We start from the raw sequence: 20477 nt of genomic DNA, 5'->3' as shown, positions 1-20477 counted from the left end.
ATATAAATGGAATATTTAGAAACGTATGTTGCTGTGTTGATTTTATATTTTGAATTTTAAAATGTGTTTACACTGGCTTTGTGAATTTTGTGTTATGCTTTTTTCTCAGAATTAAATAATACTACATTCAAGAATGTTTGTGTTTAAAAGTACCCTATAAAATAATAAAGATCATTACCTATGTCAAATGCAATTTTAACTCATTTCATATTGGGTCAAATTATGAGCTGTGTCAGTGACTACAGAATCAAAGTGTGTTTGATTGATTGATTGATTGATTTCAGGAAATGTTGACATTCAGGGATGTGGCCATTGATTTCTCTGTGGAAGAGTGGGAATTCCTGGAGCCGGCTCAGCAGAATTTGTATAGGGATGTGATGATAGAGAACTATAGAAACCTCCTCTCCCTGGGTGAGTATAGAATTCCTATAGAATTCCTAATTCACAATCAGTATTAATTTCCATTCTTTTTTATAATATCTCTTGGAAGCTTCTGCTTCATATGAATGAGTTTTAAATTTTGATTTCAAAGAAAAAAATTGAGGGTTCTCTGTAGACAAGAAATTTTTTATGTCATTCATTCTTCTCTTTTGCATGCCTCTTACTTGAAGTATTACACATCCTTCCCTGTGATCAATGATAATTTTAGAAATTCGGTGGTGTAAAAATTGTCTCCTATAACTTATAGCCCCCTCCCCATTAATTTTGATTTAGTAGTTGAAAGTGGAGCTCAGGATCTACAAATTAGAAATGCTTTTTATACAGTCAAATGGCTATCTGGAAATATTTTGGGGAATGAAATTTTTAGAATCTTCTTTCATGTCTTTTCTAATGACTATTACTCAGAAAGAAATGTCAGTAGTTGCTGGGAGAAAGTAAAGCAAGTACCATGTTCCATTTTTCAATTAACAGGTTTAGCTGTCACTAAGCCATACCTGATCACCTTTCTGGAGCAAAGCAAGGAGCTTTGGGATGTAAAGAGTCAAGGGACAGCAGCTATTCATCCAGGTAGGTAGAGATTAATGAAGCAGAGGACACAGATGAGAGGCTTAAAGGTCAAGGAAAAAGCCAGGGTTTATAATATTGATTGAGAGCTTCTACTCTAATAGAAATGGTTTTTAGAAATCAAGTTTATTCCTCTTGGTATCAAAAAAGGACTCTCCTGCCCTATGTCCATCGCCCTCTTTCTTGATTCCTCTGTGGCTTCTCCTTTCTCTCCAGTGATCTAGGTTATTCACAATGACAGCCAATGTTATCACTGTCACTTGTGAGGGTCTGCATGCTCTGACTGCTCTTTTATTGTCTCTAGTGGCCTCAGAAGATCTGTGCCAATTTCTAAAGGTTTCTATGTTAATCTAATTTAGTATATTAGTCACATTGTGAGATTTCTATATTTATTCATTAAAATTGTCTCAACACAGCACTTTATGTGTGATTTTGATGGATGTTCTGTGGAAATTCTTATGCCATAAAATGAATGTCAGTGAAACAAAAAGCCAGTACATCATGGGTGTATAGTCATAGCTGAAAATTATGCTTATCCATAATAATTATTTAAATGGTACATCAGATTTTAAGAATATTTTATCTTATGGTCACTCCTGCTCTCTTTTTGACAGCTTTCTGTGAAATATCATAGTCATCCTTTCACTTTCTCTTTCTATGTACATAGATCTAAAAAGTACTTCCTATAGATATAGATTTAAATTTTTGTAGGTTTATTCCAAGTGGCCATTTTGGAGATAATTGAGCTATTTGAGTGTAGATATCTCTGTCAGGCATTGCTACTTATTGAATTCTTCAACTACACCCTTTCTGATTGTTTCTATTTAAAATGTTCATCCATTAATGTTTTTGTTGTCCTCAACTACACCCTTTCTGATTGTTTATATTTATAATGTTTATACATTAATATTTTTGTTGTCCTGAGTCCCTTCAGGTTCTGTTTATCTCATTAAGCATGCTTCAAATGATTATTTTAAATTCTTTAAAAATTCATAAATGTCATTTTCTTCAGGGTTAATTTCTACTCTTTTGTTCTTTGATTGGGCACTGTTTTTCTCTGTGCCTTTGTTGTGTTAACTTTTGTTGAGATTTGTATACTTAAGAACCATCTTGCTGTATATTACTACAGTCATTATGGAAAACTATCAAAGTTGCTCAAAAAATTAAAAATAAGACTGAAGGTATTGCTTATTTATAGAGCACATGCTTAGCATAGACAAGTCCCTGGGTTTGATCTCCAGCAATATAAAAGAACAACAAATAAAAATAGAAAAGCCATCTGATCCAACAATCCCACTACAAAATCTGTAGTCAAAGGAAAATAAGTCTCTGTGTTGAAGAGATATTTACAATGCAGAGTTCACTGCAACATTATTCATGATATCATGAAGTAGAATCAATCTAAGTTCTCTTTAATAGATGAAAGAATAAGATCATATGGTATATATGGTACATATGGTATATATGATCTTATATATAAGTGGGTTACAATTAAGCCATAAAAAGAGATAATCTTGTCATTTGATTCAGTACAAGTAGTCATGCAGGACTTTATAATAACTGAACTGAGCAGAATGCAATTAGTATATAATCTAAATTATATGTGGGATCTTAAAAAGTTGATTTTAGATACATAGAGAGTAAAATGGTGGTTACTATGGCCTATAATTATTGGCAGAGGATTTGAGATGATGTTACTCAAAGATTACAAATTTTAGGTAAAACAGCTTTAAAAATTCAAGAGATATCTATTGCAACATGGTGAATATATTTAACACATTGTATTCTTCAGAAATGCTAATAGAACGCATATAGTGTTCTAAGAATGGAAATGATCATTATGTAAAATAATTTGAAAACAGCATAATATGTATGGTATATATGTGCAATTTAAGTGAATAAATACCAACTCAAATTTTTACAAAATAATATGAAAATTCATTTCTCAGTGTCTATGGTTTGGCAACATTCAATCATCTATGCTAGAGACATTGGTGTCTCTCAAACCTGTTTTTGTATGAGTGTTCCCTAGAATTACATTTGTGTTTTTCTAATGAAAAAGGCTTATTTATATTTTTCAATGCCCCATAGTCCCTCTTACTTGTGTTGACTATATGTGGTACTCTCCTCACTTTGCTCCTGTACTAATTACTAGTTAGATTTGGTCTCATATGACAGGAACTCTCATGTAAAATATATCTCTTATCTCCCATTCTCCATGTAAGGATAAACAGAAGGCAGTTTTTATTACAGTCCCCAAATCCAGAATGTGTCCATATGTGATCCTCGGTGTTTCCTGAGGGAAAAGAAAAGGTTTGGGAGTATAGTAACTACGTAGTACTGAAGAGGATGAGTTGTGGTTAACAAAAATAACTTCTACCAATAACTTTTTTTCCCTCAAGTATGTGACTCTCTGTAGGGTTACATTCAACTGGAGTGCTGTGAACTTATAACTGGTTTTGAGAGTTCTGGATAATCTTCTGAGGGTTTTGTTAAGTTCATATATTTGTGAGAAATGAGGAACTTTTGTATTCTATTACCTTGCTGAATTCTTCAGATTGGTATAATGTTATGTATTAGATTTGTAAGCTATATCAACCTAAGTGGGATAATTTGTTACTTTATTTCTTCAGCTATGTCTTCTCATCATACTGAAGGATTTTCATCAGAGAAGGACATGAAACATTCATTTCAAAAAGTGATAAATCAAAGATCTGGAAATTGTGGCTTTAGCAGTTTGCACTTAAAGAAAGACTGGAAAATTGGTAAGTGTGAAGATGAGAATCCATTTCATAATGGACACCACCAATGTATGACAACTGAAAATAACAAAAGCTTCACTGTCAATAGAAATCAAGAACATGTAGCATCACAGAATATATCTGAATTTATGCCACTTCATTTTAGTAATCCACATCAGACTATTAAGTGTACCTTTTCCTGTGCCAAAATATGCAGTTTTGACAAACATGGGAAGGAATTTACCTATCCATTAATGCACAGTCAAAGTCCATATATAGATATTTGGCAAACTCGTGACATATATAATGAAAATGGGAAGGCCTTTAAGAACAACTCTACTCTACATAATTGCCAGGATGCTCATATTGAACAGAAAATTTATCCTTGTAATAAAATTACTGAAAACTTTAACCATGGCTCAAATCCTAGTAAACAACATTTTTCAAAGAATATTTATAAATGTGATACATGTGGGAGAGTCTTTGACCAGTGCTCACAACTTACTACCCATCAAAGTGCCCATTTTCAAGACAAGGTGTATAACTATAAAGACTGTGGCAAAGCTTTTGTTGATGATTCTATCTTTAATCAACATCAGAGCATTCATACTGGAGAGAAGTCCTACAAATTTAAAGAAAATGCTAAATCCTTTAAGTATCACTTAACCCCTGCTCAATACCAGTTAATTCTTACTGGAGAGAAATCCTACAGTTGTAAAAATTCTGATACATTTAATCAAAACTCAACATTTACTAAGCATCAGACAATTAATACTGGAGAGAAATTGTATAAATGTAGAGAATCTGGCAAAGCCTATATTGAAAAGTCAATACTTACTCAACACCAGAGAATCTGTACTAAAGAGAAACCCTACAAATGTAAAGTATGTGACAAAACCTTTAGCCAAATTTCACCTCTTACTCAACACCAGAGAATACATATGGGAGAGAAACCTTACAATTGTAAAGAATGTGGCAAAGCCTTTAGATACTGCACATCCATTATTCAACACCAAAGAATTCATACTGGAGAGAAACCCTTCAAATGTAAAGAATGTGGCAAAGCTTTTATTCAGAGGTCAGCACTTATTCAACACCAGAGAATACATACTAAAGAGAAGCCCTACAAATGTACAAAATGTGACAAAACCTTTAATCAAACTTCACATCTTACTCGGCACCAGAGAACACATACGGGAGAGAAACCTTATAAATGTAAGGAATGTGGTAAAGCATTTAGATATTGTACAACCATTACTCGACACGAAAGAATTCATACTGGAGAGAAACCCTATAAATGTGAAGAATGTGGGAAATCCTTTAATCAAAGTTCAACACTTACTCAACATCAGAGAATTCATACAGGAGAGAAACCCTACAAATGTAAACAGTGTGGCAAAGCATTTGATCGAAGGTCTAACCTTAGTAATCATGAAAGAATACACACTGCAGAGAAACCATACAAATGTAAAGAATGTGGCAAAGCCTTTAATCAAAGCTCAACCCTTACTAAACACCAGAGAATTCATACTGGAGAGAAACCTTACAAATGCACAGAATGTGACAAAACTTTTAATCAAATTTCACATCTTTCTCGGCACCAAAGAACACATACTTCCAATCTTAGACAACATCACCAAATTCATGTTAGATAAAAATCCTATAAAGGTAAATCTGGAAAAGCTTGTAACAATTTTTCAGATTTTAATTAACAAGAGAATTTATACTGGAGAAAAACCCTACAAATACAAAAATATGAAAAAAATTTCATGGACATTCAGTCTTCAACATGAGAGGATACAGATTTTTATTAAAACCTTACATATGTATTGACTAGAGTGACTTTGAGAAAAATGTGTACTTCATAACATCAAAATATTTTGTTTTGGAAAAAAATAATTTACGAATGTAAAGGTATAGAATAGCCTTTATTCACATTTCTAACCATAATGTGAGAGACTCATTACTAGGGATAAATCATACAAATAGGAAAATGTGGTAGATAACTGTTGCTTAAAATATACTAGACATTACTACTTGACATGATAGAAAGTAAAACATATCCACACCTATCAGAGAATAATACAGATTACTCATCTCTAAAGGAATATGTTGATTATTAATCCATATTTATTACATAGCCTCATTTTTGAAAACTGGACAAAGAATATCTTCCAGATTGGACATTGTATCAGAACAAGATAGGTTTCTGAAAGTTTTTAAGTTGTTTCTCAGAGAATATAGAATGAATTTTTAATTTTCTGGAGATTATATATAAATTTTAAGTTTTTAAAGAAATAAGTTAAATATTCCTAATGTGTTAACAATATTGAATATTGAGTGACATGTCATTCTAACCTAGGCATTAAACTATTACTACTGAAGGTTGCTGGTAACAGATGATAATGTACTGCTGGATAAACAGCATAATAACTTCTCTAGTAATTTTTTACCTAGGGTCATTAAACTTCAAATAATCTGGATACAATTATTTCTGTCATTTTATTCATTTTTTTAGTGACTGGGAAATTATGATGGTTATACATATATCATTATAAGCCCTTATCATTATAAGCCCTTCATTTCTGAATCCTTAATTAATATTTATGAAATTTTACCCATAAAGTATTTTTTACATGTTACCCATTGGAGATATAGAACACACAGAGTCCTTGGTATTAATAATTTACTTTTACTGAAATATACACACATTATTATATCTTCAGGCATGGGAGGCTTATAGAGTTATTAATTGTGTGTGTGAATACCTATAAGAAAAATGGTATTATGGAAACAAAAGCTAATTTCAAAAGGTTCCATATTTTACTAGAAAGAAAATATTTTGTATATCTTGTCTACACTAATTTATTTCTCAAGATACTATTCCTAGTTTAGAATCTCCTTATGCTAAATATGATTTTTTTAAAATTTTCTGTTACTCATGTAATACCTAATATGGCTTGGGTTTTTTTTTTTTTTTTTTGGTACTGGGAATTGAACTCAGGACCTTGCGCTTGCAAGAAAGGCGGCAGAGCCACTAAGCTAAATCCCCAGCCCAACCTAATATGGCTTATTTGATAAAAATTTATAAAGTATTGTATCTTTTACCTCTGCAGATATTTTAGGAATGGTTTTTTGATACTGAATTGTGTTCCAAAATTAATTTTTAAAATGTAGTTCTATGATAACTATATTAAGATGCATATCGTATGATTGGTTGTGTTCCATGATGCCCCTCTGATAAATAATTGTAATTTTAACTTACTGTTCCTCTCAATTTGATTAATTACTTTTTAAAAGATAATGTATTCATTGAGCCAGTTTTTTCACATGAAAATTGGTGATGCATAAATCATGAGGCTGTTTTCCCATTTGTGTGAAGTAAACAAATACATGTAACAGTGCTAAGTATATGGTAGATACTCCATAAATAGGCAGAAATGTTCATATAGAATGAATTCATTGTTTCATTTAAGAGGATGAAAAACATTGTAAGTGAAAAAATGATATTAATTCTGCATGCAAGCAGAAGAAACCTGTTCCAAGGCTGCACACTTGACACTGTTGGAATCTAAGATTTCTTTTTTCATTTCCTAATTATCTCTAGTATGTCCTTGCCTACAGTTTCTTGTTTAGCTACATATATATCACAGCTATTCTTCCCTGCCTGTGTTATGGCTCTTGATTTCCCATTTTCTCCTTCATATCATCTCTCACAGAAATGTTTTCAGTTCTGTGAATAGTTTGGAATATTTCTACTGCAAAGATACATTGAATTTGTGGGTTTGTGGTCATTCCTGTATTTTTATTGACACATGTCTTGCTACTAAAAATATCCAGAAGCTTTTCTTCTAGCTAATTTGTAATACATGCTATATTAATAACTGTGGTCACCTCGTTATGTAATAGAACACTAGAGCTTATTTTTCCTAATTATCAAACCTTACTCATCTCCTTTTCACTCTCTACTCCTATGAGATCAGCTTTTAATTTAGATTTCACATGTGAGTATGTATGTATTTTTTCTTCCTTGCATATCTTATTTCACTTAAATTTCTATAGTTTCATTCATATTCCTCAAAATGACATAATTTCAATTTTATGAGCAAATACTCCATTGTATATATGTGTCCCCCTTTCTTTGTCAATTCATTTTTTAAGAGTACCAATGTTGATTCCATACCATGATTATTATAAATAGTGCTGCAATAAATAGATGAGTGGAGAGGTCTTTATTCAGTGTGTGTATTTTATCTCTTGGGTACATATCCAAAGTCATATTGTTGGGTAATATGGCAGTTCTAATTTTAGAGTCAGCAAGAAACTGGAGATATTTAGTAAATTAAAAATTTTCTCTTCCTAAATTGACAGAGAGTCACTTGTCCATCTTTGGAATAGATGTTCTTACTCCACATTTGGAAATTAATATCATCTTTTTTTATACCAGATGCTTCAGTCTCTTACTTGAAACAAGAGTATGTAAGAAAACCCAACAGTTTTCTGTAATAGCTGTACTATTTTACATTAATAATACATCCATGGCTTTTTCTTCAATAAATAAAACTTACATCTTTATATTTATTCTTTACATAACTATTCACTTCTTTCTATGAAATAATTTAAAAGTTTGTACTTATCAGTGAGGCTTTTGTGAGATAGCCTAATCAAAATCCTCAACCTTCCATCCCCTTTTCTGTAGTTGGATTGATGCAAGTCATAATTGTGCTCTGACTATCTTTTGGTTTGCCTTTGTTTTCATTAAGACAACTGCTTAACCAAGCTTATGGTCAAAACGTAAATTCTGTTTTTATTTTCTCATTTGATACACCACATATATTTGGCATATAATGCACATTAATTTGGCTAAATGTTTTTAAAGATGCATTATATGAGCATATTGGAACAAAGCCAACAAGTAAAAATGATTTTGACAATATTGAAATGTATTTGTGTGAACATGAAACATTTGAGATAATATTTTAAAAGTTTTAATATATAGAAAGTTTATTTGCATTAAAAAATGTGCTCACATTAAAAATGTAAGTACGTAAACAAAGACTGTGGTACCTCAGTTCATATAAAACACATTAAGAAGCAATGTCAAAATTGAATCTCAATGTAGTTCTGCTTTACTAATATAGATGACAACTTTTGTATATCATCAACTTGCATTCCTGGCATCATTATTAAGGGATTCCATCCATTTGCCCTACAAAACTTTGAATCTCCTCAGTGTTGTAGGATTCAAATCAATTTGTGGTAAAACACCTTTGTGCTAACAGTGTAATAATTCCTGATGATGCATCCTTAGAAATATCAAGTAGAAAGGGCAGTTATTCTTGTTCTGAGAATGCAGACACTTAACCCAAGTATCTCTAGTAAGTGCCTTCAGTGAACATGAGGACACATGGGTACCTGTGAATCTCACATACCTCTTTAGAAATGTACCTGGTGGGGAATCCAGGTCTTTTGGAAAATACAGGCTTTGTTCACCTCACACAGCCATCATACAATGACTTGTTTTATGACTCATCGTCTCATAAAATCAGGCAAGACTGAACTTTCAGAGGGATACAGAGAGCAGATCTCACCTCACACTGCTGCTACCATCTGGTTCCCACTCACTCATGCAAATGTGCCTCAGGTGGTAACTGGTTGTTTCTAAAACAAGGCTCCATTCTCAAAACCTGCTTTTAGTGCCAGTACTCCTATAACTACCCATCTGAATATACAAAACTAATTAGATAGCTTCTCTTATATACCCACTGAGTCCAAAGTCTGCTGTAGCCACCGTGTTTCTCATGTTCTACCTGAACATATATGTTTTCTGCATCTACCATGTTTTTCCAAAATAAGACTTAACTGGAAGATAATCAGCCTTGAAAACTAGAGATCAAAAATGCAAGCATGAATCAGCCTATTTTTGCCTTACCTGCCATTACAGATTAGCCACTGAGCAAGAGAATAGTAAGGCAAAACTTCTGCATGACACTGGTCATCACCATGTTAATGACCAGGCAGCGCTTATTTTCCAGTTAGGTCTTATTTTGGAGGAGACGTATTGTTTTAAAACTTGAAAAGGATTTAGTGATCATGGAGCTCAGAAGCCCAACAAAATAAAATCAAATGGATTGTTTTGGCCTGAAAATCTTGACTTCAACCTCCTATTTTTAAAATTATTAGTAGTACATAATGATTACATTAATTGTGAGGAGTTGGTACCTGAACATAACACATCTTATTTCTGTTTATATCCCTTTCCTGTACTTTCCACTGCAGGTACCTTTTTTTCACTAACCTCCTTCCCACCTCCCTTCATCTCTTTTTTTTAATATAATTTTTTATTTTGCTCATTTGTTTCTTATATCTGAGAAACCATGTGATATTTAAGCTTGTGTGTCTGATTTTTACTATAGTCACTTAAAATTATGGTCTCAAGGTACATCCATTTTCTTATGAATGACTCAAGTCTATCCTTTATGGCAGTCTAGTAATCCATTATGTATACAGGCGATGTTTTCTTTATCCATTTATCTGTTGATGTACATATAGACCACTTCCAAGATTTTAGCTATTGTGAATTGTGCTGCTGTAAACATGGGTATGCATGTGTCACTCTAATATGGTGTCTCTAACTCTTTCGGGAAGATACCTAGAAGGGTGATAGCTGAGGCAAATGGAATTTCTTCTTTTAATATTTTTTGAATTCAGCATACTGATTTCCATAATAGTTGTACTAGTTTATATGCCAACTAACAATGAAGAAGGGTTTTTCCCCCCCACCAGGAACCTTACCAGCATTTGTTGTTATCCGATTTCTTGATGATATCCATTTTCTGGAGTAAGATGGAATCTTAGCATTGTTATAATTTTCATTTCTATAATAGCAAGAGATGTTGAGCATTTTTCATGTATATAGGCCATTTGTGTTGAGAAGTGTCTGTTCATTTCTGTTGCCCAGCTTTTTGATTAGGTCTTTTTCTTTGGGGGGGGTGGTCTAATTTTTTTGAGTTCTTTATATATGTATTCTACATATTAGTCCTCTGTCCAAGGAATAGTGGTAAAACTTTTTTACCATTCTGTAAGTTGTCTCTTTTCTTTGTTGGTTGTTTCCTTTACTGTGCAGAAGTTTTATAATTTGATATCATCCCATTTGTTGATCCTTGGTGTTATCTCTTGTGCAGTTTGTTCTGTTCAGAAAGTCCTTGCCTACACCTATATCTTCAGGAATTTGACCTATTTTATCTTTCTGCAGATTGTTTCAGTTTTGATATTTAGATCTTTTATCCATTTTGATTTTAGTTTAGTACCTGGTGAAAGATATGGATCTAGATTTGGTCTTCTGCATGTCCATAGCCAGTTTTCCCAGCACCACTTGTTAAAGAAGCTATCTTTTTTCCAGCATAGGTTTTTGGCCCCTTTTTTCTAATATCAGATAGCTGAATGTGGTTGGAGTTGCTTTTGTGTCTTCTGTTCTATTCCAGTGATCCATTTGTCTATTTTATTTTTTGTTTTGTTTTGTTTTTGCCAACACTATCATGTTTTTATCACTGTAGCATCGCAGTATAACAAAGTCTGGAATTGAGATTCCTCCTGTCCTGCTCTTGTTGCCAAGGGTTGTTTTTGTTCTAGGTCCTTTCCCGTTCCATATGAATTTTAATAATGTTTTCTATAGCTCTGCGAGGAACACTATTTATTTATTTCATTTATTTTTTTGTACTGGGGCTCAAACTCAGGACCTTGCGCTTTGAGTCAGGCGGTGGCACCACTGAGCTAAATTCCTGGCCCAGAATGCTATTTATATTTTGATCTGTATTAATCTGTGTATCAGTTTAGGAAGTAATCTATATATCATTAATCTATGTCAGTTTTGGAAGTATGACCATTATTACTATATTCCTTCTGTCTATCCAGGAACAGGAGATATCTTTCCATTTTCTGATGTCTCCTTTTTCAGAGTACTGTAGAAGTTTTTTATTTCTTTGGTTGGATTAATTCCTAAGTATTTAATTTTTCTTGATGCTATTGTAAAAGGTATTGTGTCCCTAATTTCTTTCTTGGTGAGTTTATTATTGATGTACAGGAACTTAGTGATTTTTGTTTTGATTTATATCCAGCTAAACTATTCAATTTGGTTATTCTAGGAGTGTTTTGGTGAATTTTGGGGGGTCTTCAATGTAGAGGAAAGTGCCATCTTCAAATAGTGATGATTTGACTTCTTTCTTTTATCCCTTTTTTTTTCTCTTGTTTGATTGCTCTGGCTGATCTTTTGAGATCTGTATTGAATAGTAGTGTTGATTGTGGACCTCCTTGTCTCCCTCCTGAGTTTAGAGGGAGAAAGCTCTCAGCTTCTCTTCACTTAGTATGTTGGCCATTAGTTTGTCATAAAATGGCTTTTATCAGATTGAGATTAGTTACCAATTTTCCTCAGGTTTTTTTTTTTTTACATCAATAGACTTTTGAATTTTTTCCAAGGGTTTTTCTATATCAATTGAATTGATCATGTGACTTTTGCCCAAGTATGTGATATATGACACTTAACTAATTTACAGTTGTTGAATGATTCCTGCATCCCTGGAATGAATCCTACTTGGTTTTGATGATTTGTTGCATTCTATTTGCCAGAATCATGTTGAGGATTTTTATGTTTATGTTCTTTAAATGATTGACCTGTAGTTCTCTTTTTGATTGGGTCTTTTTCTGGTTTTGGAATGAGGGTAATGCTAGCAGGATAATGCTGTTACTTTGGGAATAGTGCTTACCTTTTCATTTTATTAAAGAGTTTGAAAAGGATTAGTGTTAGATTTTCCCTAAAGTTCTTATAGAATTTGGGAGTAAATCCATTGAGACCTGGGCTTGTCTTAGTTGTTAGTTTTTAAAAATTGTACCTTCAGTCTCATTGCCTGACCATGGACTATTCAGAACTTTTGTGTCTTCTCCTTTCAGCTTTGGTAATTCATGTGTGTATAGGACTCTAGCCATTTCTTCTGAAGTCTCATTTTGTTAGAGCACAGGTTCTCAAACTAGTTACTAATAATCTTCTGGATTTCAGCAGAGTCCTTTGTGATTTTGCCTTTTTAAAATTTCTACTTGCATTGATTTCTGTCTTTGTTTTTTTTGTTTGTTTTTGGGTAAGTTTGGGTAGGGGTCTGTCTATTCTTTCAAAGAACCATCTTTTTGATTAATTGATTCTTTGTATTTTTTTTTTTTTTTAGTCTCAGTTTCATTAACTTCTGTTCTCATCTTTATAATTTCCTTCTTTGTACTAGGTTTGGATTTGGATTGTTCTTGGTTTTGTAGGCCCTTGAGGGGCATCATTGGCTTATTTATTTGGACTCTTGTTTTTCTAATGTGGGCATTCAGAACTATACACTTCTCTTTTAGACTGCTTTCATTGCATCCCATAAGTTCTTATATGTTGTACTGGGCTTATAGTTTGATTCTCAGAATTAGTTTCTTACTTTGTTTCTTCTGTTATATTCAATGGATATTGTTTATTTTCCATGTGTTTGCAAAATTTCTGTGACTCCTTTTGCTATTGATTTCTAGTTTTGTTGCACTTTGATCTGATAATGTCCATGGGATAATATCAGGTTTTTTGCATTTACTTAAGCATGCTTTATGGGCTGCCATGTGGTCCATTTTCTGAAAAGTCCCATGTGCTGCTGAAAAGAATGCATATTTTGTTATTGTTTTGTTTTGCAGTACTGGGGATTGAACAAAGGACCTTGCACTTTTGAGGCAGGCTCCGTGCCACTGAGCTAAATCCCTGGCCCTGTAGATATATATTAAATCCACTTGTTCAAAAGTTTGATACAACTCTGCTATATCTTTGTTGATGGGGGGGTGGTCTGGTTGATATGCTTGTAACAGTGAGATATTAAGGTCCCTCATTATAATTGTGTAAATGTTTATCTGACTTTTTATGTCCAGTAGTGTTTGTTCTGTGAAGTGAGACACACTGGTGTTTGGTGCATATGTGTTTATAATTGTTTTCTCTTCCTCCTGAATTGTTCCCTTATGCCTTCATGGCATAGACAGAGCCTGCCCAGTGAGGGAAGGCCCAGCCCTCCCTTTTCCTGCCTATGGTTCTGGGTTTGGCCAGTGCAACGAACTGACCCAATGTGAGCGGAGGCCCGAGAGGTGCTTACAGGGTCTGCCTTGGCCCCATGGGGATGGTACAGGAGACATATAGGTCAACCTACTCCCAGCCATAGGTGCTGCTGCTATGTGCAGAGTCTTGATGTGTCTTCCAGACATGGTTATCACAGGAAGGGATGCTAAGCAATCCTTAAAGCATGACAGGTACACTGTACTGATGAGCAAAAGCAAGGTCAATGTGAAGGACATACATCCAAGAGGAGAGGTGTGCCACAGGGAGGGTGAAGCTGGTGGCTTCCAGCTGAGGTTCTGTCACAATGGATTGTTTATATAATAGTATATAAACAGCAATGCCTAGCAAGCTGCACTAGAGAAAGGCATAGGAAAAAGGTCATGGCTCACGGGGAGCCGAGCCACTCATTATTCCCCTGTACTCCAAGAACTTGGTGATCAAGGGGATGAAGTCATCATTTCTGGCCCTAGGTTGCATTTAAATCAGGTAGGACCTGAGCTGTGGAACCTGGTGCTCCTGCCAAAGGCTGCTGGGTAGAGTGGGACTATGGCTCCCTATCTAACCTCACCTTGTGCCACTGAACTCCCTCCTGTGGACCTGTTGTTTCCACCAGAGGGCACCACCCTGCCAGAATACAGTATAGACCAGGCCCCAACCCCTTTCTCTATTATCTCCCCTGGCCACAGACTGAGCTCCCATTAGCTCAAGCCTCAAGCTGCTCCTTCATCTGCAGCGCTCATCATGGGTCCCTGCTCACATTCCTAGGTCCATTCCACATGCTGTGCACTCCCTGCTCACCTCGCTGCCACAAGGCCTGTTCTGTTGTTCTGTCATCACTTCACTCCTGGAGCTGAGGGAGCTGAGCCTGTCCCAGGGTACACAGCCTTCATGTGGTGGGGCTAAGGGGAGAGCTCAGGGCCCCTGGACACCCACCCCCAGCAGTCAATATAGTGAGCAACACTCTCCAGAACACAGGGGTCCCCAAAGACAAAGGACATACAGAAGGGAACATGGAGGTGCCAAGGTTGACAGGTAGCAACTGTGAGGACACTAGGCTCAAGTGATCAAGTGCAGCAGGGACAAATGGAGGCCTGGACAGGTAGAGGAGGGAGTAAGAGGAAGAAGACTACAAGTAGAAACACTGGGGAGGCTCTCACAAACATCTACTTAGGACATTGCTGTCCTGCCCTTGCTGAGGTCCCTGCTGCCCTCACCCTAAGGCTGAGTTTCATCAACCCCACAGCCCCTGAAATCACCACCACTCAGAGCACAGAGAGGCACAGTTCTGCTGAATCCGTAAGGTAGTTTCAAGGAGCCCCTCTTTATTGCCATGGAGTCTTCTGTGGTATTCTTAGTTTGACTTTACTAAAATGTTTAATTGAAACCCAGACTAATTATATATCATTTTATGTTGATATTTGGATGGCACAAGGGGTCACTTACCACCCCCCCCACTGTTGGAGTCTTGAATGCCTAACTTAGCCTTCCATTAGTCACTCCACTAATATTTCTACTGTGAATTCTGTGACTTTATCTTTACCAAGTTATCAGACTCAACACCCTCAGTCTTTGCAAACACAATGAAAACACTGGACAGTCCACAATGGTGACCCTCACCTAGGAAAGGAAGTAGAAGGACTTTGGAGATGCTGCTCAGCTCCAGTGTTGCCATCAAGTCCCAGTTGCCCCAGGCTTCAGACCAGACTCACAAATATCTTCACTCTGGAGATGCCAAGCTGTTTGAGCAGAGGACGGGGCTTCTCATCTTCTCAGACGTATCTTCCAGAGGCAGGTGGTGGGACAGGGGAGAGGCATAGCCAATGACTCTAAGGCAGTGCAAGCTAAGCCACCAGACAAAGGGAGCTCTACAGGGAAGAAGGGAACCTGTCATCTCATAATGTGCACATTTATCTAAACCACATGCTGCTGTGTGCTATCACGTATACCTACACACCATTCATTTCTATGTATTTGTGTTGTTTTTGTTTTTGCAATGCTGGGGATGGATCCCAGGGCCTTCTGCATGCTAAGCAAGCATTCTACAATTGATCTACACCCTCAGCCCTGTATTGATATTGTCAATTAACACATGAAAAAGAAAGCAAAGGAGACAACACAGGAGAAAAGAGGGGAAGGGTGCAATAGAGACTACCCTACAAACCAGTCTGGAATTTCTTTGGATCTAAATTCAAGCAAACTTTGACAACAAGGAAAGTATAAGTGAACTTGAATGCTAATAAGTTGATACTTTTAAAAATGCAATAATAATTTTGGTTTTGTAAAAGAAAAACCCTTTCTTTAGAGATGCATCCTGATGTCATCATCGACAAAATCCTGAGAAGTGATGATGGCTATGAATAACCCTAAAGCTGGCTGTCAGGTACACTTGAATAAGTACACAAAAGCAGGTCAAGGAGCAGCTGATACTGCAGAAGCATGGAGAATCTGGACCCAGGGTATCACTGAGCAGTCCTGGATCTGCCACTAGAGAGAGATGCAGGGCCTGGAAAGTCACCCAGCCCCTCAAAGTGCTTTTTTTTTTTATGGTCACAGGGTGACGTACAGGCCCTCTAAGTTCCAGGTGCATGGGAAGTGGTTGTGAAGGTGGTGTCTGAGACCGGACAAAGCAACACAGATGGGACCTGGAGCCAGTACACTTCTGTTCTTCACTCACTTGGCTCTGGTGTGGAAGGACTCAGCAGCACACTCTACTCAAAGACAGAAATCTGTGATTGAGGCAGAAGCCTGGCAATAAATAAGAATGGTTTCAGGGGCTTAAAAGTATAGGTTTTTAGAACTTTGGAAAGAAATTTTCCCACAAATCCATGACAACAGATATATTCAGCTTTCCAAACTATCAGATGTCCACTCCACTTTACCTCAGCCATAAAATTGCAATAAAAAAAATATTTTCAAAACCAAGGGACAGGCTTTATTTGGACCATCCTGCTTCAATACCATGGGCATAAAGTGGCAGCAAAAACAATTCTGGCTTTGATTTAAACACAGAAATAAGAGCTCCATGGGGCTTGTCCAAGCTTCTCTGTATAGATCAGCACCACAGGAAAGGCAGCTACTCTGTGTTCCCAAGAGAAAGGAAGCAGAAGTAGGCATGCTCCCAGGGATGGACCTACCATCAGAAGCCCCAGGTAGCCTGGTCCTGTTCTGTCCTGGCTGTATGTCACTGGGCTGATCACACAATCCCACTAAACTTCAACTCCTAGTCTATGAGGGGAACATGCTGCCTGGCCCACATATTCTGAAAGTTTCTTTGAATCCTGGGTGGTTAATTAAAGATCAATACATTGTGAACCACAAACATTGATTTAATAGGTGCTGTCGGGTGTATTTGTAAGTCTACTGGGACAAAGAAATAAGGTCCAGATAATAGACCTGGCCAGAATATTTGTTGGGTTACTTCAAATAATATTTCAGTTAGAAAAAAACTAAAATTCAACCACTCCATGAAGTTCCCTTTCCCAGTGAGCCTTGAAAAATGCCAAGCCTGTGGCAGATACTATTCCGTGGGGACAGACAGACCTCACTGCTCTAGGAGGTAGAAGGTACAATGATCCCCAGACACCAGGGTGGGGAATTATTTGTGCTTCTACTCACTGCAGGCCAAGATAATATCTTAAGAGAAACTTAAATAGACCAACTTCAGCTATAAGGAGTGTGAGACAGGCTTATAAGATGCCCTCATTCTGAGGAAAATATGAACTTCATCCAAGAGATGACACCATTAGCTCAGAGCTGGCATCTTGGGAAGAACAGAGGGGCCAAGAGGCTTAGGGGACCACCTGCTACACACACAGTGGGGTGATGGGTGGCTCTGCACAACCAGCAAAGCTTGGGACCCAGAGTCCAGGGTTTTCACTCCAGCTTTCCATGGACAAGGAATGTACCTTTTGAGCTTCCACCTCATCATCTGAAAACTTGGGACCCCCCCAGCAGGGTGGTCTGGATGATGGAATGGGAAGACATGGGTTCTGGAGCCATATTCAGCATACAGAGGGTGATCAGTCATGTCTGAGCTGACCTATCACCCCATCAACGCTAGGTGAGTGCCATGAGGGCTGATTCTCTGAGGGAGGTACTGGCCACTGTGCCCCTTCAGCTCCCTTTGACATCTACACTAAACAGAGGTAACCCACATGAAGCCAAGGAATTGTGCAAAGCACATTAAAGCAAATTCCACCACTTGGTCTATCAGATTTCTCTTATGATTAGAAAATGCCCCAGAGATAAAGTACCCTTCTTCCCTATATATTAGAGGTGATATAGTGTCACTAAGTCCTTTTTCTGCTGATAATGTTTTTTTTCTAGGATATTGTTTGGAATTGTGTGTAGTGCTGGTTTGGTGTTGATGAAGTTTCTCAGGTGTTCTTTGTTGTGGAAGTATCTAATTTCCCCATCAATTCCTTTTTTTTTTGTACCAGGGATTGCTCTTGGGTCCTTGCACTTGCAGGGCAGGCGGCAGAACCACTGAGCTAAATCCCTGGCTTCCCCATCAATTTTGAAGGATAATTTTGCAGGATGTAAGAGTCTAGGTTGGAGGTTATTTTCTTTTAAGGCTTGAAATACTTCACTGCAGGCTCTCCTTGACTTGAGGGTTTATGTTGAAAAGTCCGCTGTGATTCTGATGGGCTTTCCTTTGTAGGTGATTTGTTTCTTTTCTCTAACTGCTTGTAGGATTTTGTTCTTCTATTTGGTTTCTGGGATCTTGACTGTTATATGTCTAGGTATAGATTTTTTTGGATCATGGCTAGTTGGAGTTCCATATACCTCACTTATCTGTGTGTCAAATTATTTTCCTTTGGGAAGTTTTCTGTCATTAATTCTGTGAACAGTTTTTTTTAAATGTCATTTGTACTTTCTCCTGCTTTTTTGTGGACTCATATTAGTCTTATGTTATTCTTCTTTGCATCTTCTAGCAGCTGCTGGATCAATTTCTCATGGTCCCTTACTATTTTTAAGAAATCTCTCTTTTCATGGTCACTAACTGGAATCTTGTCTTCTGTATCTGATATTCTAACTTCATGTTCACTCAGTCTACTGTGAATACTTTCAGTGGGGTTTTTAATCCCCTGAATATCTGTTTGAATCTGTTTCATGGATTCCATTTCTTTCTTATGTAGGGCATTCATGGTTTCCATTTCTTTTCTATGCTGGGCATTCATGGCTTCCATCATGGTCCTGAGCTCATCTATTTTTTTTTTTAATCTGTTTCTGTTCTAGAGTCTCTAATCATGTCTTTCATTCTGTTCACCATCTCTGTAGTTATCTGGGAAATTATTTCTGTTTTGAATTTTTCTAGAGCCTCATTCATCTGTTTTGCTACTTCCTGTGCTATCAGTTCAGGGTGTCCAGCTGGTTGATCATCAGATTTTTCCACCTTGTTTCCCCTATAATCTGCCTTTGGTGAGCTGCAAGTCTGGCTTTGCACCTTGCTTAAGTGTCTTCTCATTTCTAATTTTGTTGTTGGTGCTGTTTTTTGGTTTAATTCCTGGGCTGCTACTTCAGTATTGCTTATTGTGAATATCTTTATTACTTGTGTTTAGAGACCTTATGGAGTGATTGCTTCTCAGAGATATCTTCTAGGCATAGCTGGTCTTTTTAGGCTTTGAGTCTCTAATGACTCTTAGGCAATCTCATTTTCAGTATACCAGGGAGGACAACTGATTAGATCAATCATGACACCTTAGCCCAATTGCTACAATCAGCATCAGCAATAGTATCAAACACAGCTTAGAAAATGACAATTTGTGGTAGCAATTAATCTGTCACCTTTAACTGTGTGAGATAGATCAAAGTCGAGAACCAGCCCAAAATATGTTTGTAGTAAATAAACCCTTTAATATAGCAAATTTACCCTTTGGGATAAGGATTTAGGAGGGATTGGGGAGAGAGGGATAGAGTGAGAGGAGAGGAAAAAGAAGTGAGGCTAGAGGACACAGAAAGATCACACAAATTTTGAGAGACTGTTGAAGATAAGAGGAAAAGACAGAGTGAAGGAACATAGACAAGAGCAGAACAAACTAACAGCCATAGGGGAGCTAGAAACTATTCACCTTCCTATAAGAATAGTGACAATTGAGAGAAGGGAAGAGAAAGAAAAACAATCCAAAATAGGACAGGAACAGGAACAAAGAGGAAGAGAAATGCAGAACAAGAAGGGAGAGAGAGAGAAAAAGAAAAGAAAAAAATATATATCCAAGAAAAAAAGGGCCTCCCTCAGGATATGTCTCTGCTGTTCTGGTAGACAACGTGGGCAGCAGTGCGCAGATCTAATTCCATTAGTCTCAGTAAGCCAGCTGCAGTTCACTGAGATTCAGGCTGGTTTCTGGCTGCAAGGCCCAAGTTGAGGTCCCTAACTGCTTGCAGAATTGAACTCTGCAAGGTTCTACTGCAGGATCCAGCTGTCCTTCCCCTGAGGTGAGCTCAGGTTTCTATGGGAGGTGTTGATCCCACTGACTTACCAGCCACAGTGGTCCAGTGTACCTTTATTGCAGAGATTTTCTTCAGTTTCCCAGTAGGCTTCAGTTTTCATTGAGGAGCCTCACAGAGGCCCTCTCTCTTTTGTTCACTTCTGCTCTATCTTCTGGAGCTCATAACCA

General features: G+C 36.7%; 1 protein-coding gene across 4 annotated transcripts in view; it reads left to right on the top strand.

Annotated features, from left to right (window-relative positions):
• The window catches only part of LOC101708798 (uncharacterized), a 74114-nt gene that overhangs the window by 38905 nt on the left and 14732 nt on the right, over nt 1-20477 (top strand). For all 4 annotated transcript variants that reach the window (XM_087186012.1, XM_087186011.1, XM_087186009.1 and 1 more), the window contains 3 exons: nt 285-411; nt 913-1008; nt 3639-20477. The exon at nt 3639-20477 is cut by the window's right edge and continues 14732 nt beyond it. In XM_087186012.1, the coding sequence (XP_087042138.1) occupies nt 285-411; nt 913-1008; nt 3639-5401 (1986 nt within the window). In that variant the 3' untranslated portion in view covers nt 5402-20477. The remainder of the gene's footprint in view (nt 1-284; nt 412-912; nt 1009-3638) is intronic.

Source organism: Heterocephalus glaber, unplaced genomic scaffold (genome assembly GCF_053883595.1).
Source record: "Heterocephalus glaber isolate CG9 unplaced genomic scaffold, H.glaber_assembly_v1.0 deba00001504, whole genome shotgun sequence".
In the NCBI taxonomy this organism is placed as follows: Eukaryota; Metazoa; Chordata; class Mammalia; order Rodentia; family Bathyergidae; genus Heterocephalus; species Heterocephalus glaber.
The sequence above is the reverse complement of the archived record's forward strand: the minus strand, read 5'-3'. Positions and strand labels throughout refer to the sequence as shown.